General features: G+C 51.1%; 2 protein-coding genes across 2 annotated transcripts in view; both read right to left on the reverse strand.

The window, feature by feature from the left end:
• Positions 1 to 1,917: 1,917 nt before the first annotated feature.
• Positions 1,918 to 21,521, reverse strand: part of LOC134043772 (leucine-rich repeat-containing protein 14-like) — a 62,179-nt gene continuing 42,575 nt past the window's right edge. Inside the window, exons 4-6 of the mRNA XM_062492506.1 lie at positions 4,803 to 5,108; positions 4,094 to 4,711; positions 1,918 to 2,788 (exon numbers count right to left, since the gene is read on the reverse strand). Coding sequence (XP_062348490.1) covers positions 2,227 to 2,788; positions 4,094 to 4,711; positions 4,803 to 5,108 — 1,486 coding nt within the window. The 3' untranslated portion in view covers positions 1,918 to 2,226. The remainder of the gene's footprint in view (positions 2,789 to 4,093; positions 4,712 to 4,802; positions 5,109 to 21,521) is intronic.
• Positions 10,404 to 15,335, reverse strand: LOC134051308 (leucine-rich repeat-containing protein 14-like). The gene is made up of 4 exons (XM_062504984.1): positions 15,252 to 15,335; positions 14,366 to 14,672; positions 13,648 to 14,277; positions 10,404 to 12,373 (listed from the first exon to the last, which is right to left on the reverse strand). Exons 2-4 carry the CDS (start codon positions 14,656 to 14,658, stop codon positions 11,815 to 11,817), a joined length of 1,482 nt encoding a protein of 493 aa, XP_062360968.1. The 5' UTR covers positions 14,659 to 14,672; positions 15,252 to 15,335; the 3' UTR covers positions 10,404 to 11,814.

Below are 21,521 nucleotides of genomic sequence, written 5' to 3' on the forward strand. Positions count from 1 at the left end.
GTCTGGGACCCCTACCGAGCCTCAGGGACCCCATAAAAATCGCCCAGAGGCGGCTCCTGGTGCTGCGTGCCCTCATGGATCCCCTATAGGTGCCCCCACCCCATCTCCGTTTTCCGCCATTTTCCTCTCAGGGCCCCACAGGTACCGGGAGGAGCAGCGGGATGAGGGGAAAAATGGGAAAATGGGGCAGGAAAATATCGGGATGAAGGAAAAATCACCTGAAGGGGGTGGAGAAATGGCAGGATGATGGAAAAAATACCAGGATGTGGGTAAAAAACTTGGAAATGAAGCAGGAAAATATTGGGATGAGAGGGTAAACACCAGAATGAGGGGACAAACACCTCAGTGAGCTGGGAAACACCAAAATGTGGATGAAAAGAGAGAATTGCAGTGGGAAAACACTAAGCATGAGGCAAAAACCCAACAGAATAAGGCTCAAAATATCAAAATTACTTTGGAAACCACTGGAATGAGGTAGTAAAACACCACAATTAAGTGGAAAAACACCAAAATGAGGGAGCATATAATGGGAGAAGAAAAACAAAAGACAAAAAACGAAATGAGTTGTAAAATAAGATAAATGAAGGGGGAAATACGAGAATGAGAGGGAAAAGAATGGGGTGAGGGGTAAATCTCAAAATGAGGCGGATAAAAGTAAAATTAGTTGAAAAACACTGGCATGAGCAGCAGAAACACTGGGATGACGCACAAAATCAACCAGGTGCAAAACCCACCAAAACGAGGTGGAATAGCAGCAGGGTTAGGTGGAAGAACTCCAAAATGAGGTGGAAATGACTGAAAATGTAGAGGATTCATGGACTGTGATAAGGACTGGGAAGGATCCCTCAGGAAATCCCATCCATGCACAAGACTCAGGCTCTGGGATAGGATGAGTTTGTTCCCAGCAGGATCAGAGCAGGATAACAAGACCCCAAATCCAGCTTTTCCCTCCCCCAATTCACTCTTTTCCAGCTTTGCCTCAATGGCTCCAGCAGCGCTGGGAGACAGGCCCATGCCAGGGGAGTTTTCCATGGATTTCTCCAATGGGAATCCACCACACAATGAGTTTTCAATGCATTCTCTAACACAAATCCCTCCCACGGCAAATTTTCCGTGGATTTCCCCACTGCGTCATTCCCAGGGAAGACAATTCCTCCTGGACATTTCCTCAGGGTCAATACTCAATGATCCAAAGGTTTTTTCCTCCGTGGGATTCCTGGCGGCAATCTGCTCCTCTTTTCATGGATCCACAGGTCCCTCCCAGGATTCACTTCCAGGATGAGCTTCCCTTTGGATGCACCACAGAATTTTGGGAATTTCCACTCCAGCACCTTGGAATCATCTCCAGAGGTGTTCCTTTCTCGAATTCCTGACCCAGAATTCCAGCTGTGCTATGATTGGTTTCTTCTGACTCAATTCCTACTCCAGAGGCACTGCCTATGTTCCCAACAGGATTGGCCAAACATGGGAGGAGCTTCTAAATGCTTCCCATGGATTCCAGCCCTGGAGCCACCGGGAACGTGGCTGCGCAAAGGCAATCCTGGCAGAGAAAATACCAGGATGAGCTGGAAAAATCATGAAATGGGATGGGAAAATACTGGGCAGATTTATAAAAATACCAGCATGAGCTGAAAAAACACAGGAAAAAATAATGAAATTGGGGGGAAAATATCAGGAGGAGGCAGTAAAATATTGGGATGAGGGGAAAATTGTCGCGAGGGGGTAGAAAACCATTGGATGAGGTGGAAAACCAACAAAAGCAGTCAGGAAAGTGCAGTAACTGGGACTGACAGCGCTGTGCATTGAATTAGCATGTGCAGTTTGATAACCGCGATGCCTTGGCAAGAGCAAACAGAGCTTGGAAGATTACAAGGAGGTTGGATCGAGACTGGCGAGAGGGAAGACGATGGAACAAAGTAGAAATGTGAAGTTTATCTCTGTGATTTTTAACCCAATGAAGGCAGTAAAAAATTACTAGCCCTCCTGAAAATGGGATATAAGCATAGGTAGCTCAGAGTAAAATTGGGATTCTGATCACGAGTCAGTAGTACCCGTCTGTCTCTCAATTGTCAATAGAAAAGCATCGAAATGAAGGGGAAAATCCACTGGAATGAGGCAGAAATGCAGTGGGATGAGGTGGAAAACACCTGGATTTCAGGAAGGAGGTGGCGTGGCTTTTTCTTGATGGAGGCTCTGAGCTTTTCCCGCCTCCAAGGTTTTCCCAAATCACAGGGAGAAGTAGTCCATGGGACAGTGCTCATCGGGATCGTCAGTCCAGACGATGTCGGTTCTCCCAGAATTCTCCAGCAGCTGGGAAATCTCTGCAGCGGCTGCCGCCAAAAGTTCCTGATCCGCACATTCCATAAAATCATAATAGAATTCCACTGGGTCTTCCCTGTAGCAGTCGATGGGCTCAGGATACACAACCTGGCAGAGATCTGGAAGCTCCAAGGTTTTCTGGAGCAGATCCCTGAGCGCGGCCATGGACAGGGGATTGTAGTAGAGTCCCAGGAAGCGCAGGCGGGAGCAGCGCTGCAGCGTCGGGATCAGCACTTTCAGGTGGGGGTCAGCAATGTGGCAGCACTCGAGAGTCAGGTGCAGCAGCGAGGCCGAGGTTTTCTCCAGGAGCAGCCGGAGGGGCTCCAGGAGGCCTTGGGAGACGTCGTGGCCGCTCAGATCCAAGATTTTGAGGGCCGGAGCGTGGAAGCTTTGGGAGAGGAAGGTGAGGCTGGCAGGAAGGAGGGAGCAGTAGGCCAATCTCAAGCTTTCCAGAGGAGCCTGGAGGTGGCTGGCAGGAGGGAAAAGGGAGAGGTGAGGCCCAAGGGAGGATTGGTGGGAGCTGGGAATGTCAGGATTTCTGGAGGAAATGCGGGAAATGAGAGCTGAGATTGCACCAGTGGAATCGTGGGATTGTGGGATGGATGAGAGAGAGAGAGATCCAAGAGCTCCAAGAACATCAAGTTCAACACCTGAAAACCCTGGGATTTTGGAAAGATGGGATCACGGAGTTATGGAATGGGTGCTGCTGGGAAAGATATCCCAGACCATGAAGTTTGACTTGTGAAAATGCTGGGATTATGGGAATTATGCGGTCATGGAGTCATGGAATCACTGTGGGTGGGCAAAATCTCCAAGACCATCAAGTTCAAGCTTTCTGAATCCTGAGGTTATGGGATCATGGAGCCCGGGAATTGTGGAATTGTGGAGTTACGGGGTCGTGGAGCCATTCTAGTTGGAAAAGGCTTCAGGATCATCAAGTCCAACCTTTGGGAATTCTGGAATCAAGGAATTACGGGATCATGGAATCATGGGGTCCTGAACTATTGGGATAATGGGATCATGAGAACCTGGGATCACTAAAGTTTGGAAAGATCTCAGGGACCATCAAGCCCAAACTTTGGGAATTCTGGAATTAAGGACCGGAATAATGGAATCATGGGGATATTGGAATATTGAAATTCTGGAATCAGGGTATTACTAAGACTGGAGACGATCTCCAAGATTCTGAAGTTCAGCCTTTGGGAATCCTGGAATTATGGAATTTTGGGATCATGGAATTCTGCGATGACAGAATAATTGAATCATAAACTACTGACATAACGGAAACACAGAATTTTGGGTATGTTGGGATAATGAACTCCTGGAATCAATGGATCTTTCAGGTTGGCAAGGACCCTCAAGACTCATTGAGCCCAAACCTTGGAAATCCTGGAATCACAGAACTTTTGGATCATGATTTTATGGGAAAATGGAAACGTTGAGTCATGAACTACTGGGATAACAGAATCATGGCATCATGGGAATACTGCCAAAATGAAACCCTGGAATCATGGGATCGCTAAGGATGGGAAATGGCTCCATGATCCTGAACTTCAGCTGTTGAGAATCCTGGAATCACAGAATTCTGGGAGCATAGAATTATGGGACAATGGAGTCACAAACTATTAGGATAACAGTATCATGGGAACACTGGGACAATGAAAGCCTGGAACCACGGGATCGCTCAGGTGGGAATAGAACCCCAAGATCTCTTAGCCCAACCCATGGGAATGCCCCCAGAGCGCGGGAAGGCTCCACTCCACGGGGAACTCACCAGAGGATCTGGTGCAGATTGCCGGAGAGCTTGGACATTCCCAGGCTGAGCTCCCGAAGGCTTGGCAGCATTCCCAGCTGCCAGGACACGCAGCAGATTCCGAAGGCCGATTCTGGTGTCGGGTGCTGCAGGTCGATTTCGGTGTTCCACAGCTTGAGGCTTCGCAGCTGCAGGAAGCGCGAGAGGTGCCGCAGGATCTCTGAGAGCTCGGTCAATCCTAAACTGCTGAAGCAGAGATCCACCCTCCGCAGACGGGATGGATCCAGAGATCTCAACAAAGGTACCATACTGGCTGCCGGAATGAACTCTGCTTTCAGTTCACGGCACTTGAGGCGCAGCGGGCCGGCGGCTGCCGCCTGGAGCCCGTCACGCAGGGTCCTGTAGGACTCTGTGTCGATACGCAGGTCAGCGTGGATGTCCACGGCCGGTGGCTGCGGAGCGGCCGAGGCGGCTCCGGAGCAACTTTTGTGCTGCTTGAATCCATGCCTTTGGAATTCCTGGTGGTCCTTGAACACCTCGACGCAAGCATTGACCAAAGCAACCGTGCTGAACGAGGCAGTCCACCCAGCGAATACCAACACGGAATCCACGTCATCGGTCATGTCCAGAATGCGCAGTCTGGAAAAAGGTGAATAAACCATCAGGAAAACTCGCGAGGACGGACGGAGGAATTGGAGGTCGTGGCCATGGCAGAATTCCCAAAACCCACCTGGAATGGCAGGCAGGCTCTTCCAGCTCCCGCTTGACTTTCTCCACCACACCCTGGATGACGGCCTGGACGCAGTCCTTGCAGGAATGATCCTGGAGCAGGTCCATGTGCCCAACAAGCCGCTGCAAGTGGAGCTCTTTGAAAGGCCAAGTGGCCACCAAATCTCGCAGCACCAGGGTTCTCCCATCCAGGAATGCCGCTTGGAAAAGGATGGGATGGAGATGGGCAGGAACGGCAGGAAGAGGGTGGTGGGCGACAATGCGGCGGGCACAGAGGAAAGCGAGGGAATCCATGGATTCTTGGGGGCTGCGGGAATTAGGTGAAATTGGGCGGACACGTGAGACAGAGAAATTGAGAATTGAGAATCAAGCATCAAGAATTGCTTTGACTAAAAGATGGCTGACAAAACTGTACTTTTACTGTAATTTACGGTGCTTACAAGAACAGGAGGATAGCAAGGCCCCAGGGTGAGATCAAGAGTTAGAGTGCGCAAAGAGGATGCAAGGACAAAGGCACCACAGGATAAGGCGGTCCTCAGACCCCTGAAACCTGGAAAACTGGTATCAAAGTCCGGAAAATGACCAAAGGATGGAAAAGAGAGCGTGGGCAAGGAGGCAAGGTGAAGAGGTCATCTGATGGGAAGACTATTTCCTTCATCCCAAAGACCCCCAGATGACCACCAGAGCAACCAAAAAGGAACAAAGCGCAGCGGCAAAGAGGCGAGGAGTTCATTTCAGAATGAAGCGGCGATAGGCAATGAATCTGTAGGGGGGTATTGTGTAGTCCCAGTTTGTGGAGAATAAAAGGAGAAGCGCAGGTCGCCAAAGGTGTGCGTGTTTTTGGAGGAGCTATCCCCCATGCACCTCAGCGCTGAAGAAATACATACCTACTGTTATGACTCATTTTGTGGCTAACAGGAAGTTTTTCCCCAGATTGCCCCGAGGATAAGCAAAAACCTGGAGAGAATTCCTGTGAAGCCCGGAATCCAAGGATATACCGAAGAAAAGGGAAGCTGTGGGAGAAGGTGGGGACGGTATTGTGATGGTAACGGCAGCGCTGCTTCCTACAAAGTGGGTCCCAAAGATACCCCCCCCAACCACCCTAAAACCCGTCAAGGATCCCAAAACTCATCGAGGATCTCCAAATTCCCACAGGGATCCCCACATTTTCCCAATGTCACCTCAGTGATCTCCAAAACCGGCCCAGCCGCCCCCCCTCCAACATGGCGACCCCCACTCATCCCCTGCCTTTAGCCTGCACTTCGCCTTGCAGTTTGTACGGAAGCTGCACTTCCGTGTCTGCGGGCGAAAACAACCAATCAGCGAGGTAGAGCCACACTGAAGGCGGGTACACTTTCTCTAATTGGGCCTTGTATCTGTCTGGCATTGCGACTTTAAATTCCCATTGGCTCCGGCTCGTCGGGGGCGGTGTCTTTTACCCTCTGTGCTTTTATTGGCTCATCCTAGTGTCAATCACTAATCCCTGCTTTCCTATTGACTGACGCTCCTCGGCAGCGGGAGGTGGTTCCCACCGAGGGGACTGTGGGGTCACGGCCGAGCCTCCCTCAGTCTCAGATCCCCGATCCCAGATCGCCACCCGAGACCCCGATCCCTCATCCCAGACCCCGATGCCCATCCCTGATCCCGCGGCCATGGAGCGGCAGCAGGAGCTGAAGGTGCTGCTGAAGCGCTGGGAAGCGGAATTCCTGCGGGAACGGCGGCGGAAACCCAGCCAGGTGCTCCTGAGGGGCCGCGGCGGGAATTTGTGAGGTGGGGGGGGGGGAGGTCCCTGAGTGGAATCCCTGGAATTGGGAGGGGGAGAAGCGTGGTGTGGGGGTCTTTAGGGTGGTTTTGGGGTGCTGGGGGCGTCATTGGGGTGGTTTAGGGTATCCCTGGCATGTGGGAGTTTGGTTTAGGGGGTTTCTTTATCCTTTTTCCTTTATCCTTATTCCTTTTTTGGGGTTTCCTTCAGAGTTGTTTTAAGGGGTGCTGGGGAGGTGTTTAGTGTCGTTTAGGGTGTCCTGGAATGGGGGTTGTTTTTTTAGGGTGGTCCTCGATATTTGGGGGTTGTCCTTGAGCTGGTTTTGGAGTTCTTGGCTTGGTTTAGGGAGTCCCTGGAATGGGTAGGTTTGTTTTATGGGAGTCCTGGGGCTTTTTGGGGTCTCCGTGGAATTGGGGGGGGCCATGTTTGGGGGTCCCTTCAGTATTTTAGGGGATCTGAGAGAGACATTGAGGTGGTTTAGCAGTCCCTGGAATGAGGGGAGTTTGGTTTAGGGGTTGCTGAGGCTTTTTGGGGTGTCCTTGGACTGACTGAGGGGGTCGTTCAGGTTTTGGGGTGTCTGGGGGGACATTGGGGTGGTTGGTCCTGCGGTTTTTGGGGCGGTCTTTGGGTGGTGTTGAGGAACTGGGAGGTCTTTGGGGTGATTTGGGGATCCCTGCAATGAAGGGCACTGGTTTGGGGGATACTGGGGGTTTTTGGGGTGTCCTTGAGAGTGGTTTTTAGGACACTGGGGGTGTGTTTGGGGTAGCTTTGTCATCTGAGGGCGTAGCAGGGCTTGTTTTGGGACTCCCTGGAATGGGGCAGGTTTGTTTTAGGGGGGTCCCGGGGCTTTTTGGGGTGTCCCGCGGTGACCCGGAGCAGGCAAACAGGGCCATGGCTCGGCAGTTTTTGCGCTGCAGTTGGCGCAGGCAGGGCGAGCAGGCAGGGCTGCAGGTTTTCTTGCTCGTGAGGTTTGCTGTGCGTTGTTTGCTGTGTTCCTATTGGCCGGTTGGTTTTGGGGTTTGTGTTGGGAACGGTTTTTGCACCGTGGCAAACTGCGGTCGGTACAAGTGCGTGTAAGCAAAATGGAACCCTCCAAAAAGGATGAGTCTGTGCAGACCCATTCCTGCCCGGAGTGTTGGAGCTGAGCAGTGGTTCCGGGGGGCTGCGCTGGGAACAGCTGAACCATCTCCTGTCGCTGCTGGCCTGGGGGAAATGGATTTGTAGAGAGTTCTCAGGGCCTGCCAGAAGGCTCACACTGTGTGCGACCTTGGAGACAAGAAATGCTTGGAGATGAGAGATGCCGTGGAGTAGGACAGGTATTGTGGAGAGACAAACGGAGCTAGAGAAAAGTTTCAGAGGGTGGCCTTGCAAATAAGAGTGGATACTTTGGAGAAACAGAACTGTGGAAGATGTGCTGTAATGGAAGGCACGAGGGGTGATTGTAGAGGATGGGCTTGAAGGCATTTGACAGCAGGATGTGACAAAAGCTGATGGGCCAAGAAACGCTTCTAAATGTATTGGAATTAGGAAAGAGTTGGCTTCTGATTGGGATGGCGTGAATTATAACATCTGTATTGTCTCAGCCTCAAGATTCGTCACGGCAAAATTAGATTGGAAATGAGGACAACGTTTTACACGGAAAGAGTGATCAAGTACTGGAATGGTCTGCCCGGGGAGGTGGTGGAGTCACCATCCCTGGATGTGTTCAAAAACAGACTGGATGTGGCACTCGGTGCCATGGTCTAGTTGAGGTGTTAGGGCAGGGGTTGGACTTGATGGTCTTCAAGGTCTCTTCCATGCCAGTGATTCTGTGAATTCTGTGAGAATTCCATCAAATCCAAAAGAAGCCCAGATCCCCCCAAAAAATCTCAAATCCCTTCAAACACCCAAAATGCCCCCAAAACCCCAAATCCCAAATTCCGCGCCATACCACCAAACCTTAAAAAAAATTTAAATTCAAAATCCCTTAAATCCCAAAATCCCCACATCCTATAATCACCCCATGTCCCAGGCACCCCGTATGCTCCCCAGAAATCCCAAATCCCAGTAAAACCCCAAATCCTGCATAATCCCCAAATCCCCAATTCTGGCCCATTTTTCTCTTCCAGGCTGACATCGAGGAGGCTCTGCAGGAAACCCGCAGTGAGTCTGGGGGGTATTTTGGGGATTTTGGTGCTTCAAAACTACCAGAGAAAAATAAAAATCCATCAATCCTCCCTGAGCTGTCCATGGTGATGCACGGAATAAAAACACTCGCGGGTTCCAGGCCCCGGCCGCTGCCCCTGCAGGTACCGGGGTCCCGGGAGCGCGCAGAGCCGCAGCAGCGCCCCCACCCTCATGGCGACAGCCACCGGCGACCCCCGACACGGCCGGGCCGCCTCCCTGTCGCGACAGGCGACAGCGACAGCAGCGCCACCGGCGGCACCCGGAAGTGGCCGGGCGAGGGGGACCGGAATGTGTGCGCACCTCGGGTGGTGCGGCGGTGAAAAGGTTCCGGGGGGAAGCGGAAGTGGAAGGAGAGGGCCCGGGGGTTGGTGCCGCCGCTATAGGGGCGCCTATGGATCTCCAGACCCTATAGAACTCTACAGTCCGCCCTAGAGACCCTCCAGAGCTTCCCTATAGGGTCTGGGACCCCTACAGAGCCTCAGGGACCCCATAAAAATCGCCCAGAGGCGGCTCCTGGTGCTGCGTGCCCTCATGGATCCCCTATAGGTGCCCCCACCCCATCTCCGTTCCCCGCCATTTTCCCCTCAGGGCCCCACAGGCACCGGGAGGAGCAGCGGGATGAGGGGAAAAATGGGAAAATGGGGCAGGAAAATATCGGGATGAAGGAAAAATAACTGGGTGTGGTGGAAAAACAGCAGGGATGGGTTGGAGAAATAACAGGATGAGGAGAAAACACGTTAAATGAAGGGGCAAAATACAACAGAGTCAGGCAGGACAATATTGGGATGAAGGGGAAAACACCAAAATGATGGATAATATGTCAAAGTGAGGGGGGAAATAGCAAAACGAGCTGGAAAACTCGAAAATGGGAATGAAAGAGGGAACTGAGATGGGAAAATGGCAAACATGAGGCAAAAAACCAACAGAGTAAGGCTCAAAATAACGAAATTAGATGGGAAACCGCTGAGATTGGGGGAAAACCACTGTAGTAGGGTAAAAGGCCCCCAAAATTAAGGCAGAAAAGCACTGTTGTGAGGCAAAACATAAGAAGTCGAGGTGGGAAAAACACCGGGATGAATCCTAAAATATTGAGTAAAGCAAAAAAAAACCAAAAAAACAAACAAAGAAACAACCAAAGAAACCCCCATAAGCATAATGAGGTGGAAAACGACCGAAATGAGGAGAAAAACACCAGAATGGGAGGGGTGGGGTGGGAGGGTGGTGGAAAGGGGATGAGGGGAAAAGAACAAAATGAGGTGGAATCCAGCAGAGTAAGGCTCACAGTACTAAAACGAGTTGGACAAACACCAGGGTGAGGGGAAAATACTAGGTTATGGCAAAAAGACCCCACAAGAACGTGAGATATGATCAAAATAAAGGGGAAACACCCCAGAATGAACGGACAATGAATGGGAAGAGGGGGAAATTGCAAAATGAGAGGGAAACAGAAAAATGAGGTGGAAAAACACGGGGATGAAGCAGAAAAAAAACTGGGGAAATGTGGGAGAGCACCAGGATGCAAAACCTGCCAAAACGAGGGGGAAAACCAGCAGGGTTAGGTGGAAAAGCTCTGAAATGAGGTGGAAATGAAGGAAAACATAGAGGATTCATGGATTGCAATAAGGATCGGGAGAAATCTCTCAGGAAATCCCATCCGGGCATGACACACTCAGGCTCTGGGAGAGGATGAGTTTATTTCCAACGGGATCAGAACAGGATAACAAGACCCCAAACCCAGCTTTTCCCTCCCCCAGTTCACTCTTTCCCGGCTTTCCCTCAATGCCTCCAGCAGCGCTGGGAGCCGGGGCCATCCCAGGGGAGTTTTCCATGGATTTCTCCAATGGCAATCCATCCCAAGGTCAGTTTTCAATGCATTTTCCAATGAAAGGCCATCCATCCCACAGCGGGTTTTCCATGGATTTCTCCACTGTGTCATTCCTGGGGAAGACAATTCCTCCTGGACTTCTCCAAGGGGTCAATATGTCGAGAATATCCTGCTCCAAAGTATTATTCCTTCGCTGGATTCCTGCCAGGAACCTGTTCCTCTTTTCATGGATCCACAGGTCCCTCCCAAGATGCAGCTCCAGGATGAGGTCCCTTTGGATTGGATGCACCACAGAATTTTGGGAATTTCTACACCAGCACCTTGGAATCATCTCCAGAGTTGTTCCTTTCTCGAATTCCTGACCCAGAATTCCAGCTGTGCTATGATTGGTTTCCTCTGACTCAATTCTTACTCCAGAGGCACTGCCTATGTTCCCAACAGGATTGGCCAAACACGGGAGAAGCTTCTGGAAGCTTCCCATGGAATCTGGCCCTGGAGCCTCCTGGAAATTGGCTGTGCAAAGGCAATCCTGGCAGAAAAAGCACCAGGATGAGATGGAAAATCATGAAATGGGATGGGAAAATACCGGGCCGATGTATAAAAATATCAGTAGAAAAAACTGGGCTGAAAAAACATGGGGAAAAGTAATTAAATGGCGGAAAACACTGGGATGAGGCTGAAAAATACGGAGATGAGGGGAAAATATCAGAATGGGATGGAAAAAACCTCAGAACATGGCAGAAAATCGAATACACCTGTGAAAATATTGGAACTGTTCAGAAAACCAACAAAAGCAGTCAGGAAAGTGCAGTAACTGGGACTGACAGCGCTGTGCATTGAATTAGCATGTGCAGTTTGATAACCGCGATGCCTTGGCAAGAGCAAACAGAGCTTGGAAGATTACAAGGAGGTTGGATCGAGACTGGCGAGAGGGAAGACGATGGAACAAAGTAGAAATGTGAAGTTTATCTCTGTGATTTTTAACCCAATGAATGCAGTAAAAAATTACTAGCCCTCCTGAAAATGGGATATAAGCATAGGTAGCTCAGAGTAAAATTGGGATTCTGATCACGAGTCAGTAGTACCCGTCTGTCTCTCAATTGTCAATAGAAAAGCATCGAAATGAAAGGAAAAATCCACTGGAATGAGGCAGAAAAGCAGTGGGATGAGGTGGAAAATGCCCAGATTTCAGGAAGGAGGTGGCGTGGCTTTTTCTTGATGGAGGCTCTGAGCTTTTCCCTCCTCCAAGGGTTTTCCAAATCACAAGGAGAAGTAGTCCGGAGCTCTGTGGTTATCGCGATCGTAAGTCCAGACGATGTCGGTTCTCCCAGAATTCTCCAGGAGCTGGGAAATCTCCGCGGCGGCTGCCGCCAAAAGTTCCTTATCTGCAACCTTTTTAATAACGCCCAATTCTGATGATTCCATATGGCAGCACTCCTTGGGCTCAGGATACACGACCAGCTGGAGATACGGAAGCTCCAAGGTTTTCTGGAGCAAATTCTTGAGTGCAGCCATGGACAGGGGATTGTAAGAGAGGTCCAGGAAGCGCAGGCGGGAGCAGCGCTGGAGCGTCGGGATCAGCGTGTCCAGGTGGGAGTCGGCCATGTCGCATCCTGAGAGATACAGGTGCAGCAGCGAGGCCGAGGTTTTCTCCAGGAGCAGCTGGAGCGGCTCCAGGAGGCCTTGGGAGATTTTGAGGTGGCTCAGATCCAAGATTTTGAGGGCCGGAGCATGGAAGCTTTGGGAGAGGAAGGTGAGATCGGCGGGAACGAGGGAGCAATCATTCAATTCCAAGCTGTTCAATGGAGCTTGAAGGTCCCTGGCAGGAGGGAAAAGGGAGAGGTGAGACCCAAGGGAGGATTGGTGGGACCTGCGAATGTCAGGATTCCTGGGGGAAATGGGGGAGATGACAGATGTGATTCAATCCGTGGAATCATGGGATTGTGGGATGGGGGAGAGAGAGAGATCTAAGATCTCCAAGAACATCGAGTTGAACAACGAAAACCCTGGGATTTTGGAAAGATGGGATCATGGAGTTATGGAATGGCTGAGGTTGGGAAAGGTATCCAAGACCATGAAGTTTCACGTCAGAAAATCCTGGGGTTTTAGAATTATGGGGTCATGGAGTCATGGAATAATGCAATAACTGAGGCTGGGCAAAATCTCCAAGACCATCAAGTTCAGGCTTGAAAATCCTGGGATTATGGGGTCATGGAGCCCGGGAATTGTGGAGTTATGAAGTCATGGAGCTGTTCTAGTTGGAAAAGGCTTCAGGATCATCAAGTCCAACCCTTGGGAATCCCAGAATCAAGGAATTATGGGATCATGGAATGATGGAGTCCTGGACTATTGGGATAATGGGATCATGGGAACCTGGGATCACTAAGGTTGGAAAGATCTCAGGGACCATCGAGCCCAAACTTTGGGAATTCTGGAATCAAGGACTGGAATAATGGAATCATGGGGATATTGGGATATTGAAATCCTGGAATCAGGGGGTAATGAAGATTGGAGGCAATCTCCAAGATTCTGAGGTTCAGCCTTTGGGAATCCTGGAATTTTGGGATCATGGAATTCTGTGATGACAGAATAATTGAGTCATGAACTATTGGGTAACAGAATCATGGAATCATGGTAACATTGGAATCATGAATTCCTGGAATCAATGGATTTCTGATGCTGGAAAAGACCCTCAAGACCCATTGAGGCCAAACGGTGGGAACCCTGGAATCCTGGAATTTTGGGATCATGAGTTTATGGGATAATGGAAACGTTGTGTCATGAATGACTAGGATAACAGAATCATGGCATCATGGGAATTCTAGCAAAACGAAATCCTGGAATCATGGGATCTCTAAGGTTGGAAAAGACCTCTACGATTCTGAAGTTTAGCTGTTGACAAATTTGGTATCATGGAATTATGGGACAATGGAGCCACGAACTATTGGGATCACACAGTCCTGGGAACATTGGGACAGTGAAAGCCTGGAACCAGGGGATCACTCAGCTTGGAATAGACCCCGAATATCCCTGAGCACAACCCTTAGCAATCCCCCCAGAGTGCCGGATGGCTGCACTTCGTGGCAGACTCACCAGAGGAGCTGGTGCAGATTCCCAGAGATCTTGGAGCATCCCAGGTTGAGCTCTCGGAGGCTGGGCAGCATTCCCAGCAGCCTGGACACGCTGCGGATTTTGATGGCCAATTCCGGCGTTACCTGCTGCAGGCCCACGCCTCTGACCTGCAGCTGGAGGCTGCGCAGCTGTGGGAAGCGCAAGAGGTGTGGCAAGATAAACGAGAGCTCCTTAAATCCTGAAAAAGATAAGTAGATATTCACCCTCCTCACACGCGATGGATCCAGAGATCTCAACAAACGCACGATCTTGTATGGGGGAAGTTGCTTTGCTTGGAATTCGCGGCACTTGAGGCGCAGCGGGCCGGTGGCTCTGGCCCGGATCACCTTGCGCAGGGTCTCATAAGAGCATTTAGCAGTACAGAGGTCGGCGAGGACATCCACGCCCGGGAGCCGCAGAGCGGCCGAAGCCCTGGCAACTCCAGAGCTGCCTTTGTGCCGCCTGGATTTGCGCCTTTGCAATTCCAGCTTATGCTTGGACACCTCCACGCAAGCCTTGACCAAAATATCCGTGATGAACGAGGTGGTCAACCCAGCAGGAGTGCGGCCAGGCACAGAATCTGGGAGTCCGGTCATGTCCAGCTCATGCAGGCTGGAAAAAAAGGAATGAGCCATCAGCAAAATGCATGAGGATGGATGGAGGAATTGGAGGTTGTGGCCACAGAATTCCCAAAATCCACCTGGAATGGCAGCCGGGCTCTTCCAGCTCCCGCTTGACTTTCTCCACCACACCCTGGATGACGGCCTGGACGCAGTCCTCACAGGAATGATCCCAGAGCAGCTTGCGGTGCCCAGCGAGCCGCTGGAAGTGGAGCTCTCGGAAAGGCCAAGTGGCCACCAAATCCTTCAGGACCTGGGGTCTTCCATCCAGGAATGCCACTTGGAAAAGGAGGGGATAGAGATCATCTGGAAGGACTGGAAGAGGGTGGTGGGTGACAATGATGCGGGCGCAGAGGAAAGCGAGGGAATCCATGGATTCTGAGGGTCCTGTAAGAATTAGGAGAAATTGGAGGGGGCCCATGAGACAGAGAAATTGAGAATTGAGAATCAGAGATCCAGAATTGCTTTGACTAAAAGAGGGCTGACAAAACTGTACCTTTACTGTAATTTATGGTGCTTACAAGAACAGGAGGAGAGCAAGGCCCCAAGGTGAGATCAAGAGTTAGAGTGCGCAAAGAGGATGCAAGGACAAAGGCACCACAGGATAAGGCGGTCCTCAGACCCCGGAAACCTGGAAAACTGGTATCAAAGTCCGGAAAATGACAAAGGATGGAAAAGAGAGCGTGGGCAGGGAGGCAAGGTGAAAATTTCATCTAGAGGAGGACGATTTCCTTCATCCCAAAGACCCCCAGATGACCACCAGAGCATCCAAAAAGGAACAAAGCGCAGCGGCAAAGAGGCGAGGAGTTCATTTCAGAATGAAGCAGCGATAGGCAATGAATCTGTAGGAGGGTATTGTGTAGTCCCAGTTTGTGGAGAATAAAAGGAGAAGCGCAGGTCGCCAAAGGTGTGCGTGTTTTTGGAGGAGCTATCCCCCATGCACCTCAGCGCTGAAGAAATACATACCTATTACTATGACTAATTTTCTGGGTTATATATTTTCTGCGCTTCACCCCAAGGATGAGAAACCACCGGGACAGAATTCCTGCGAAACCCGGAATCCAAGGATATCCTGAAGCAAAGGGAAGCTGTGGGAGAAGGTGGGGGCGGTGTTGGTGGGGTAACCGCAGCGCTGCTCCCTTAAAAAAGGTTCGACCGTACTCCTCACCGCCACCCACCAGAGGCAACACAAAACCTGTCAAGGATTCCAAAGCTAACCGTGAATCTCGAATTTCCCGCAGAGATCTCCATTTATCTCAACGTCACCTCAGGGAACCCGAAAACCGGCGCCGCCGCCCTCCCTCCAACATGGCGACCCCCACTCATCCCCGCCCTTAGCACCCAACTCCCATGCAGTCTGTACGGAAGCTGCACTTCCGTGTCTGCGGGTGAGAACAACCAATCAGCGAGCGAGAGCCACAATGGAGGTGGGTACACTTTCTCTAATTGGGCCTTGTATCTGTCTGGCATTGCGACTTTAAATTCTCACTGGTTCAAGTCCGTCGTGTTTTACACTCTGTGTTTTTACTGGCTCATCCTACTGTCAATCACTAATCCCTGCTTTCCTATTGACTGACGCTCCTCGGCAGCGGGAAGTGGTTCCCACCGAGGGGACTGTGGGGTCACGGCCGAGCCTCCCTCAGTCTCAGATCCCCGATCCCAGATCGCCACCTGAGACCCCGATCCCTCATCCCAGACCCCGATGCCCATCCCTGATCCCGCGGCCATGGAGCGGCAGCAGGAGCTGAAGGTGCTGCTGAAGCGCTGGGAAGCGGAATTCCTGCGGGAACGGCGGCGGAAACCCAGCCAGGTGCTCCTGAGGGGCCGCGGCGGGAATTTGTGAGGGGGGGGAAGTCCCTGAGGGGAATCCCTGGAAGTGGGGGGGGGGGGGGGAGAAGCGGGGTGTGGGGGTCTTTAGGGTGGTTTTGGGGTGCTGGGGGCGTCATTGGGGTGGTTTAGGGGATCCCTGGCATGTGGGAGTTTGGTTTAGGGGGTTTCTTTATCCTTTTTCCTTTATCCTTATTCCTTTTTTTGGGGTTTCCTTCAGAGTTGTTTTAAGGGGTGCTGGGGAGGTGTTTAGTGTCGTTTAGGGTGTCCTGGAATGGGGGTTGTTTTTTTAGGGCGGTCCTCGATATTTTGGGGTTGTCCTTGAGCTGGTTTTGGAGTTCTTGGCTTGGTTTAGGGAGTCCCTGGAATGGGTAGGTTTGTTTTATGGGAGTCCTGGGGCTTTTTGGGGTGTCCGTGGAATGGGGAGGGGCATTTTTGGGCGTCCCTGCAGTGTTTTAGGGGTTCTAAGAGAGACATTGAGGTGTTTTGGGGATCACTGAAATGACGGGGGATCTGGTTTAAGGGGATCCTGCGGCTTTAGAGGTGTCCTTGGAGTGATTTTTGGGGTGCTGAGGGGGTCCTTGGCTTGGTTTTGGGAATCCCTGGAATGGGGTTGGGTTGGTTTAGGGGGGTCCTGGGTTTTTTGGGGTGGCCTTCGGCTTGTTTTGGGGGCTGGAGGGGGCTTGAGGGTGGCTTTGGAAGGTCTTGGAATGGGTGGAGTTGGATGAGGACGGTCTGTGGACTTTTCGAGTGTCCTTCGGTCCGTTTTGTGGTCTTTGGGCCGGGTTTGGGAGGCCATGGAATGGGGCAGGTTTTGTTGAGGGGACTTCTGAGCAATACTGGGGAGTCCCTGGAACGGGTGTCGTCATTTTTGGAGCTTCCTGAGGCGTTGTAGTGGGTCTGAGAGTGTCTTTGGGGTATTTAGGGGATCCCTGGAATGAGTGGGATTGGTTTAAGAGGTCCTGGGGTTTGCGGTGTGCTCTTGGGTTGGTTGAGGGGGAGACCTTGAGGTGTTTTTGGGGTACCCGGGGGGTCTTTGGGGTGGTTTGGGATCCCTGCAATGAGGGGCACTGGTCAGGGGGAGTACTGGGGGTATTTGGCGTGTCTGTCACAGTGGTTTTTTAGGGTGCTTGGGGTGTCTTTGGTGTGGTTTTGGGGTCTGAGGAGGTTTTTGGGTGGTTTAGGGTATCCCTGGAATGGGGCAGGTTTGTTTTAAGGGGGTCCTGAGTCTTTTTGGCATGTCCGTGGAATTGGGGGGGGCATTTTGGGGGTCCCTTCAGTATTTTAGGGGATCTGAGAGAGACATTGAGGTGGTTTAGCGGTCCCTGGAATGAGGGGAGTTTGGTTTAGGGGTTGCTGAGGCTTTTTGGGGTGTCTTTGGACTGACTGAGGGGGTCGTTCAGGTTTTGGGGTGTCTGGGGGGACATTGGGGTGGTTGGTCCTGCGGTCTTTGGGTGGTGTTGAGGAACTGGGGGGTCTTTGGGGTGATTTGGGGATCCCTGAAATGAAGGGCACTGGTTTGGGGGATACTGGGGGTTTTTGGGGTGTCCTTGAGAGTGGTTTTTATGATACTGGGGGTGTGCTTGGGGTAGCTTTGTCATCTGAGGGGGTAGCAGGGCTTGTTTTGGGACTCCCTGGAATGGGGCAGGTTTGTTTTAGGGGGGTCCCGGGGCTTTTTGGGGTGTCCCGCGGTGACCCGGAGCAGGCAAACAGGGCCATGGCTCGGCAGTTTTTGCGCTGCAGTTGGCGCAGGCAGGGCGAGCAGGCAGGGCTGCAGGTTTTCTTGCTCGTGAGGTTTGCTGTGCGTTGTTTGCTGTGTTCCTATTGGCCGGTTGGTTTTGGGGTTTGTGTTGGGAACGGTTTTTCCACCGTGGCAAACTGCGGTCGGTACAAGTGCGTGTAAGCAAAATGGAACCCTCCAAAAAGGATGAGTCTGTGCAGACCCATTCCTGCCCGGAGTGTTGGAGCTGAGCAGTGGTTCCGGGGGGCTGCGCTGGGAACAGCTGAACCATCTCCTGTCGCTGCTGGCCTGGGGGAAATGGATTTGTAGAGAGTTCTCAGGGCCTGCCAGAAGGCTCACACTGTGTGCGACCTTGGAGACAAGAAATGCTTGGAGATGAGAGATGCCGTGGAGTAGGACAGGTATTGTGGAGAGACAAACGGAGCTAGAGAAAAGTTTCAGAGGGTGGCCTTGCAAATAAGAGTGGATACTTTGGAGAAACAGAACTGTGGAAGATGTGCTGTAATGGAAGGCACGAGGGGTGATTGTAGAGGATGGGCTTGAAGGCATTTGACAGCAGGATGTGACAAAAGCTGATGGGCCAAGAAACGCTTCTAAATGTATTGGAATTAGGAAAGAGTTGGCTTCTGATTGGGATGGCGTGAATTATAACATCTGTATTGTCTCAGCCTCAAGATTCGTCACGGCAAAATTAGATTGGAAATGAGGACAACGTTTTACACGGAAAGAGTGATCAAGTACTGGAATGGTCTGCCCGGGGAGGTGGTGGAGTCACCATCCCTGGATGTGTTCAAAAACAGACTGGATGTGGCACTCGGTGCCATGGTCTAGTTGAGGTGTTAGGGCAGGGGTTGGACTTGATGGTCTTCAAGGTCTCTTCCATGCCAGTGATTCTGTGAATTCTGTGAGAATTCCATCAAATCCAAAAGAAGCCCAGATCCCCCCAAAAAATCTCAAATCCCTTCAAACACCCAAAATGCCCCCAAAAACCCCAAATCCCAAATTCCGCGGCATACCACCAAACCTTAAAAAAATTTAAATTCAAAATCCCTTAAATCCCAAAATCCCCACATCCTATAATCACCCCATGTCCCAGGCACCCCGTATGCTCCCCAAAAATCCCAAATCCCAATAAAACCCCAAATCCTGCATAATCCCCAAATCCCCAATTCTGGCCCATTTTTCTCTTCCAGGCTGACATCGAGGAGGCTCTGCAGGAAACCCGCAGTGAGTCTGGGGGGTATTTTGGGGATTTTGGTGCTTCAAAACTACCAGAGAAAAATAAAAATCCATCAATCCTCCCTGAGCTGTCCATGGTGATGCACGGAATAAAAACACTCGCGGGTTCCAGGCCCCGGGCGCTGCCCCTGCAGGTACCGGGGCCCCGGGAGCGCGCAGAGCCGCAGCAGCGCCCCCACCCTCATGGCGACAGCCACCGGCGACCCCCGACACGGCCGGGCCGCCTCCCTGTCGCGACAGGCGACAGCAGCGCCACCGGCGGCACCCGGAAGTGGCCGGGCGAGGGGGACCGGAATGTGTGCGCACCTCGGGTGGTGCGGCGGTGAAAAGGTTCCGGGGGGAAGCGGAAGTGGAAGGAGAGGGCCCGGGGGTTGGTGCCGCCGCTATAGGGGCGCCTATGGATCTCCAGACCCTATAGAACCTTCCAGTCCGCCCTAGAGACCCTCCAGAGCTTCCCTATAGGGTCTGGGACCCCTATCGAGCCTCAGCGGACCCCATAAAAATCGCCCAGAGGTGGCTCCTGGTGCTGCGTGCCCTCATGGATCTCCTATAGGTGCCCCCACCCGATCTCCGTTTCCCGCCATTTTCCCCTCCAGGCCCTCAGGGCCCCACAGGCACCGGGAGGAGCAGCGGGATGAGGGGAAAAATGGGAAAATGGGGCAGGAAAATATTGGGATGAGGAGGGAAATACCAAAATGAGGGGAAAAATACCAAAGTGAGCGGGAAGACAACAAAATGGGGATGAAGAGAGGGAAATGAGGTGGGAAATCTCCAAGCATGAGGCAAAAAAACAAAGAGTTAGCCTCTAAAAACCAAAATGCGATGGAAACCTATGAGAATGAGGGGATACGCAGTAAAATGTGGTAAATCCCCACCAAAATGAGGCAGAAAACCACCAGAACTTGGTTGGAAAAAACTGGGATGAGACAAAACATAAGAAATTGAGGTGGAAAAATACCAGGATGAGAGGTAAAATAATGGGTTAAGAGAAAAAGAAAAAAAAAAACAAGAAACAAAACAAAAAAAACCACACACACAATAAAATGACACAAAAGCAAGAGAAAAGGAGGTGGAAAACTACTAGAATTAGGAGAAGAGCCCTAGAATGAGGGTAAAATATCAAAATGAGGTGGAAAACAACTAAATAAGTCTCAGAATACCAAATTGAAGGGGGAAAACAGCAGAATGAAAGGAAGAGAGTAGCAGAAGCAAAAAAAAAAAAAAAGAGAAAGAAAATGAATGGGATGAGAGGAAAATGCCAAAATGAGGTGGAAACGAAAAAAAAGAGGGGAAAAACACTATGATGAAGCAGAAACACGCTGGGGAAATGTGGGAAAACACTAGTATGGAAAACCAGCCAAACTGAGGTAGAAAACCAGCAGGGTTTGGTGGAAAAGCTCTGAAATGAGGTGGAAATGAAGGAAAACATAGAGGATGCATGAACTGGAAAAAGGACAGGGAGAGATCCCTCGGGAAATCCCATCCGGGCATGACACACTCAGGCTCTGGGAGAGGATGAGTTTATTTCCAACGGAATCAGAACAGGATAACAAGACCCCAAACCCAGCTTTTCCCTCCCCCAGTTCACTCTTTCCCAGCTTTCCCTCAATGCCTCCAGCAGCGCTGGGAGCCGGGGCCATCCCAGGGGAGTTTTCCATGGATTTCTCCAATGGCAATCCATCCCAAGGTCAGTTTTCAATGCATTTTCCAATGAAAGGCCATCCATCCCACAGCGAGTTTTCCATGGATTTCTCCACTGTGTCATTCCTGGGGAAGACAATTCCTCCTGGACTTCTCCAAGGGGTCAATATGTCGAGAATATCCTGCTCCAAAGTATTATTCCTTCGCTGGATCCCTGCCAGGAACCTGTTCCTCTTTTCATGGATCCACAGGTCCCTCCCAAGATGCAGCTCCAGGATGAGGTCCCTTTGGATTGGATGCACCACAGAATTTTGGGAATTTCTACACCAGCACCTTGGAATCATCTCCAGAGTCGTTCCTTTCTGAAATTCCTGACCCAGAATTCCAGCTGTGCTATGATTGGTTTTCTCTGACTCAATTCTTACTCCAGAGGCACTGCCTATGTTCCCAACAGGATTGGCCAAACACGGGAGAAGCTTCTGGAAGCTTCCCATGGAATCTGGCCCGGAGCCTCCTGGAAATTGGCTGTGCAAAGCCAATCCAGGCAGAAAAAGCACCAGGATGAGATGGAAAATCATGAAATGGGATGGGAAAATACCGGGCCGATGTATAAAAATATCAGTAGAAAAAACTGGGCTGAAAAAACATGGGGAAAAGTAATTAAATGGCGGAAAACACTGGGATGAGGCTGAAAAATACGGAGATGAGGGGAAAATATCAGAATGGGATGGAAAAAACCTCAGAACATGGCAGAAAATCGAATACACCTGTGAAAATATTGGAACTGT

Source organism: Cinclus cinclus, chromosome 1 (assembly GCF_963662255.1).
Source record: "Cinclus cinclus chromosome 1, bCinCin1.1, whole genome shotgun sequence".
Classification (NCBI taxonomy): Eukaryota; Metazoa; Chordata; class Aves; order Passeriformes; family Cinclidae; genus Cinclus; species Cinclus cinclus.

What these genes read in the sequence shown, in the direction of transcription:
- LOC134051308 (XM_062504984.1), bottom strand. Translation starts at nt 14,658, where the DNA reads ATGGATTCCCTCGCTTTCCTCTGCGCCCGCATCATTGTCACCCACCAC. An exon ending in GAGCCCGGCTGCCATTCCAG is followed by an intron (nt 14,278 to 14,365) that starts GTGGATTTTGGG and finishes CTTTTTTTCCAG; the next exon opens with CCTGCATGAGCTGGACATGA. An exon ending in AATCTGCACCAGCTCCTCTG is followed by an intron (nt 12,374 to 13,647) that starts GTGAGTCTGCCA and finishes CCCTCCTGCCAG; the next exon opens with GGACCTTCAAGCTCCATTGA.